At 36.2% G+C, this 5,940-nt stretch overlaps 1 protein-coding gene across 1 annotated transcript in view; it reads left to right on the top strand.

Annotated features, from left to right (window-relative positions):
• LOC107573178 (neuroligin-3-like) overlaps positions 1 to 4,277 on the top strand; it is a gene marked incomplete at its 3' end in the record, with an annotated part of 74,568 nt that extends 70,291 nt beyond the window's left edge. Inside the window, exon 5 of the mRNA XM_016259625.1 lies at positions 4,092 to 4,277. Coding sequence (XP_016115111.1) covers positions 4,092 to 4,277 — 186 coding nt within the window. The remainder of the gene's footprint in view (positions 1 to 4,091) is intronic.
• Between the last annotated feature and the right edge of the window lie 1,663 nt (positions 4,278 to 5,940).

Below are 5,940 nucleotides of genomic sequence, written 5' to 3'. Positions count from 1 at the left end.
TTCAAGCTCTTGTTCTATCCAAGCTGGACTATTGCAATGCTCTCTTGGCAGGTCTTCCAGCCACTTCTATCAAACCTCTACAAATAATCCAAAATACCGCTACAAGATTAATTTTTAATGAGCCGAAAAGAACACACGTCACACCCCTGTTCATCAATTTGCACTGGCCACCAGTAGCTGCTCGCATAAAATTCAAGGCATTAATGTTTGCCTACAAAACCACCACTGACTCTGCACCCCTTTACCTAAATTCATTACTTCAGAGTCATGAGCCTTCTAGAAGTTTGCGTTCTGCAAGTGAACGACGCATTATTGTGCCACCCCAAAGAGGCACAAAATCACTTTCACAGACTTTTTCATTAACTGTTCCCTCCTGGTGGAATGACCTGCCCAACTCAATTCGAGCAGCTGAGTCCTTAGCCATCTTCAAGAAACCACTAAATACACATCTGTTACATCTTTATTTGACCCTCTAACTCTAGCACTTTCTATTCTATTTTAATTCTACTTTATCTATCTTTTTTTATAAAAAAAAACTAACACTAGCTCTCTATTTTTTCTATTCTATCTACTTGTTTTTCTGTGTGTGTGTGTGTGTGTGTGTGTGTGTGTGTATATATATATACTGTATATATAAATATATATTTAAAAAAATACCTTGCTACGTGTACTGCGTTAGGCTAACCAAGACTTGTCATTTGCACTTCCATATTGTTGCTCTTTGGTTAGTTTTGATTGCTTCTATTGTCCTCCTTTTTAAGTCGCTTTGGATAAAAGTGTCTGCTAAATGACTAAATGTAAATGTAAATAATGTGTTATTATTTTTGCAGATAGTGGGCTTGGCCCTGATAGATGCTACTTGCAGCTGTATAATATTATTATATTTATTTAGTTTTATGGGAAACAAGACAAACATACATTTGCAGATTCTATAGTGCCATTCTATTATAGATTAGATGATTCTAAAAATGCTAAGCATGTGATGTTTTGAGCTCTTGAGAACACATGAAATGTGGAACCGAGTGGAATATTTTGATATTCCAAGCATGAGACTTTCTGATGAGCCGTCCAGGTGACAGGGTAGATGAACAGAGGGCGAAGCATAGGATGGACAGCAGCATGCAATCAGCCTGACGGCTTTAGTGATGAAAGAAGGTGAGGAAATCTCAGTGGGCTTGCTGTATATTTAATGTGGTCATATTCCAGTGTCAGCTCCTGCCCAACTCCCACCAGCTCAATGTCATGTCATTGTTGCCGCATCGATCGATATCTGTGTGCGCGATTGAGCCAAAAAGTGTTTTACAATGGTGGAATGTGAACGTGCAGAATTTGCCTGAGACAGAGCTCTCACCCTCTTCATGTCTGCATTGTGAACAAGAGCTATTGTTAAAATCACTATGTAGATAAAGTGAAAACTCTTATAGGAGTGTCTGTGTTTCATCACCTTTAGTGATGTTAAGTACTACTGATAATGGAAGTCACCTTATGAGCTTTTTTCTGCATAAAATTGCCTGTGGAAAGCATATTCTATTCCCCAAAGGGATAATAATATTGTTATGTATTGCATTATCGTCAAATTAACAAGTACCATCACCTCTAGAGGCCATATATGATGCTGAAAATGTACAGATAGCAGATTACATTGCTTTGTGTACAATTCTGTGAGAGTCCTACACAACATAAACATAGTGAAGTGATGTAACAGGCAATAACAGATTGAAGCAAAAGCAAATATAATGGCTCGTCCAACCTCAGTATGACCCCAGTGCTTTGTAAATTCTACTTCAGCCCTGTATAAAAGCTACGATGCATAAAAACCATCTTTATATAATCTTAATTGCTTTCCAAAGAAAACATTTGCTACCACATTTCCAATTAAAATGCATCCACAAACCATGGAGAATATATTTTTAAATGTAGCCTGTGGGTTTGTTTGCTTCGTCTTCTGTAATAGTTCTGGATCTTGTTTCCAACTTATCATGAACACCCCCAATAATAAATAAATAATATTTTCAATATTATTATAATAAATAGAATAATTTTCAGTCCAAGTCATTCCTACTTGTTTTTAAGACCATTTGTTGTGTTTTTATGTAAAATGTATAACAAAATAAAACAAATGAATAATATTAACAATAAAACAAATGTCAAATGATTATAAAATAATTAAATAAGATGAATTAAAAACCATATTCATAATTATGTTATAAAGTATGCCAAAGATGTCATTGTAATGGGATGTTGACAAAAAAAATAAAAAATACAAGAGATTTTACATGGATGTTATTACTACATTACTATAATTTAATACAGAAAATTGCTGCTCTTTTACACCTCTAGTTGTGTGCTTGGGTGAGGTCTCACATCTCACTTCCAGCAAATAATCGCATTTTTGGTTGTGCTCATTAACGAGCATTTGAGAAGCAAAATGCAGCGGTGTGTTTTGCATGAATATAAGTGAATTAACTCGCATTTGATTCGGCGTGCGGCTCTACGTCAATATAAAGTGACATAATGAAGTGCAGAATGTCTGCCAATGCCCTTGAGATGTTCAGGAAAGCTGCTCTCTTTAAACCTATTTCCTTTATCTGTGCACGCTCCTCTGTACAGGAAGCAGCCTTTCAAAAAAACATGCTTTTTTTGATATGCTAATATATTACATGCTGTTTAATTGATTTGTTCCTGATGAAAGCACAATAAAAATGGATTTGGGGAACAAGATGGTGAACCTTCCATGCAGGAACAGCACTCCCTTCACATTACAGTCGTTTGCTGATATACAGTAAAGAGGTGTTTAATCACTGTCCATTCAGTGTGCTAACATGCTAATGTTAAGCTGTGTCCAAAAATAAGGCAGCTGCCTCGCTTGCATTTTTGCATAAAGATACCTCCCAAGGAAATTCAATCCAAGCAAATGTTTTGTGAGTACAACGCTTGTTTCTTGGAGGAAATGGAATCATGCATTATGAATTCATTTCTTTCTTTCAACTGCTTCATAAGAAGGCACTTTTATTCTTTTCGCTAAGTCAAGAATACAACCAGGCAACTCAGCAGACTGGAGGTTCAAATATTGGATTCGGACAGGCTTCCTACTTTCTAGCTTTCAGCCACTGCTAGCAAATTGAGATTACATCCAATTGGTCTGTCAGTATATTTGGTATTACCCATCACTCATCGCTTCCTTAATTGTAGAGAGAAATTATCTTCGATTGTAATGCTCTTCTGCTTTATTTGATCACCATGTTGACCATTTGCCACGATCAATATAGCAGATTCTATAAAATATGGTTTAATTTACACATGGTGTAGCACTACAGCACATCTTGTGCCTGCTTAAACTGAATTGCAGGTGGTTAGTGAATAAGATGCAGGGGTTTGCACCGAAATGCTGCATGCTAAAGTCGCACAGCTGTTTAGTGAATCCCCTCTTATCTCTCTCGCCCACTCTCCCCTTCTCTATTTCAGTCTCTCATTTTCTCTCTCACATACGCACGAACACACAGTGCCACACATGTTAACACCAGCCCTGCAATTTGAGGCCTCCCCTCTAGAGATGTCAGGTTGTCAAAGCTAACCATCCAGTGTCGGAGTGAAGACAGGAAGCAATCCAGACAAAACATTTAACCTATCTATGTATCAGAAAATGCATTTCCTTGTCAGCAGTGCTAATAATAGCTCTTCTGGGAGGCAACATGTAGATGAACATTGTTTCAGTCTTGTTTCTCTATTCCCTGCTAGGAAATCTGGTTCGAAATTCTGATTTAGCACAATAATGTGGTTGAGCACAAATATTGGTCAATGCACTATCAATACAGCAGTCTACATTTGCTTTTATTATTTTGTAATGGTGCATGGTTTTCTTGAGATATCCTTCTAGAGCAGAACACTATCATTTCTGCTATTTGTCTTTTTTATTTCTTTATGATATTAACATTTGTTCAAATTACAATGCAATGTCTAAAGTCCATTGCAAAAACAATATGAGACCAATTAAGAAATTTAAATCTATGAGTTTGTTTGACGAGAGCCTTAAGAAGGATCCTCGGATGCTACAGATTCTCTTAACACTATGTGCCCTCGATCTGTTACAGGGTTCCTCAGCACAGGAGACCAGGCTGCTAAAGGGAATTATGGCCTTTTGGATCAGATCCAGGCTCTGCGCTGGATAAGCGAGAACATTGGCTATTTCGGCGGTGATTCCAACCGCATCACTGTTTTTGGATCAGGAATCGGTGCCTCTTGTGTGAGCCTTCTGACCCTGTCCCACCATTCTGAAGGTAAGAGAACATTTCATTCCACAGAAGAAAAAGAAAAGTCTTTGTCAAATTCAAATCCCCTTAATACTCAACTTTGCATAATTATCTTTACGTCACAATGCAAAGGACTGAGAAAAAGTAATATCGTGTGTTAAATGCTCTTTCCATGGTTAACTGTCAATTAACTGTTGAGTCATCAATTAGTTTGTAAGAAAGAATGAAAAATCCATTAACAGTAGTAAATTATGAATACATTTTTATATCAAATATAGTTATTTTCATAGATTGTTATAAATGATTAGTTTAAAAAGTATTTACATTCATAGATTAACTATCACAATATAATTAACAACCACAAAAAAACATAAAGAGTAAAATAAGGAATAACAATATAACAGAATAACACATTATAAAGAACAACTATAACACTTCAATCCATATCATAAACATGTAAACTTGGTAAACCTGGTTACTTGTGCAGAAGGAAACTGAGAGAGACATGTACGAGACATGATCTAGCAGTCAATTTACACAGAAATAACTGAATCCACTGGACTTACAAGAGTAACCAGAAGTTCCTCCACCAAAAAGCCCTTTTTTATCTATTATATTTGCAAACTGAGTCAAAATTACCTTGTAATCAACAGGTGCTGTCTAAAAATAATATCCTATGGTTGTTATTCGTGGTTCCACACAACTGATATGAGCAAAAGTGTTGTCTTTACTTATTTATGGTTGACTAAACTGTTTAGCGTGTGTGCTATAAATGCATGGACAATATAAATGAAAGACGTGTTGCAGATGTGTTGCTTTTCTGTTGACAACCTGTTTGAGATTTTGCATAAAACAGCAAAGTGCTTTTAATTGATGTCAGAGATGATGGACGGTCAGCCAGCAATGAATTGCAAACAAAGTGTGTAAATTAACATGCAGAGATAGTTATGTATTTATGCAGCCATAAAGAGGCAGCGGTTTTTCACAGGACTTACCAAGGTTACATTTATCATCTTGTACCATATCTTTGTGGCGGACGCTATATGTAAATCGAAAACAGATTCCCAAGAGGCTTTTCTGAGATGTGAGACATAATTATAGGAAAATCCATTGGTTTTGTGGGTTTCCATGACATCCAAATTAACTGTTGAACTTGAATGTTTAATCATAAAACAAATGTTCAGAATCATAAGACAAATGTTAACTGTAACTATCAACTCCTTTCCGATAAATATGTATATACCATGCAAGCAACACATATAGTGCATTATAAAGATAAACATTCTGTTTGTAGTGTTGTAAGACTTTAGAATGGAGCCGTGACATTGTACATGTTGAGATACAAGCAATTGAGATTATCTGTCGGAGACTGTTGTAAAGGAAGCCACTGTAATTCGTTCACTCTTTTTTTCTATATAGATTGAAAGTTGTGTCTGGCTTTCTCTATTAAGCAATCATTGAAGATTCAGATAAGGTCTTAGGTTGTTTCTACACTTCGCTTCTTGCCATGAATAATTTAGCGTGTTTGTTTGCATTCTTCAGATTGCATCAGTGCGTCATTAATTGCTTTGATTTACTTTGGTTTTGGATAGATTTCCTTTACCATAAATGCATTTTCTATTCACATATTGCCAGGCTTCATGTAGCATGTTATTATACGGTCACATCAGCCGCCTCATTCCTTTCTCAG

Source organism: Sinocyclocheilus grahami, unplaced genomic scaffold (assembly GCF_001515645.1).
Source record: "Sinocyclocheilus grahami isolate Dianchi unplaced genomic scaffold, SAMN03320097.WGS_v1.1 scaffold1886.1, whole genome shotgun sequence".
Lineage (NCBI taxonomy): Eukaryota > Metazoa > Chordata > Actinopteri > Cypriniformes > Cyprinidae > Sinocyclocheilus > Sinocyclocheilus grahami.
This window is presented reverse-complemented; position numbering and strand designations above follow the sequence as displayed.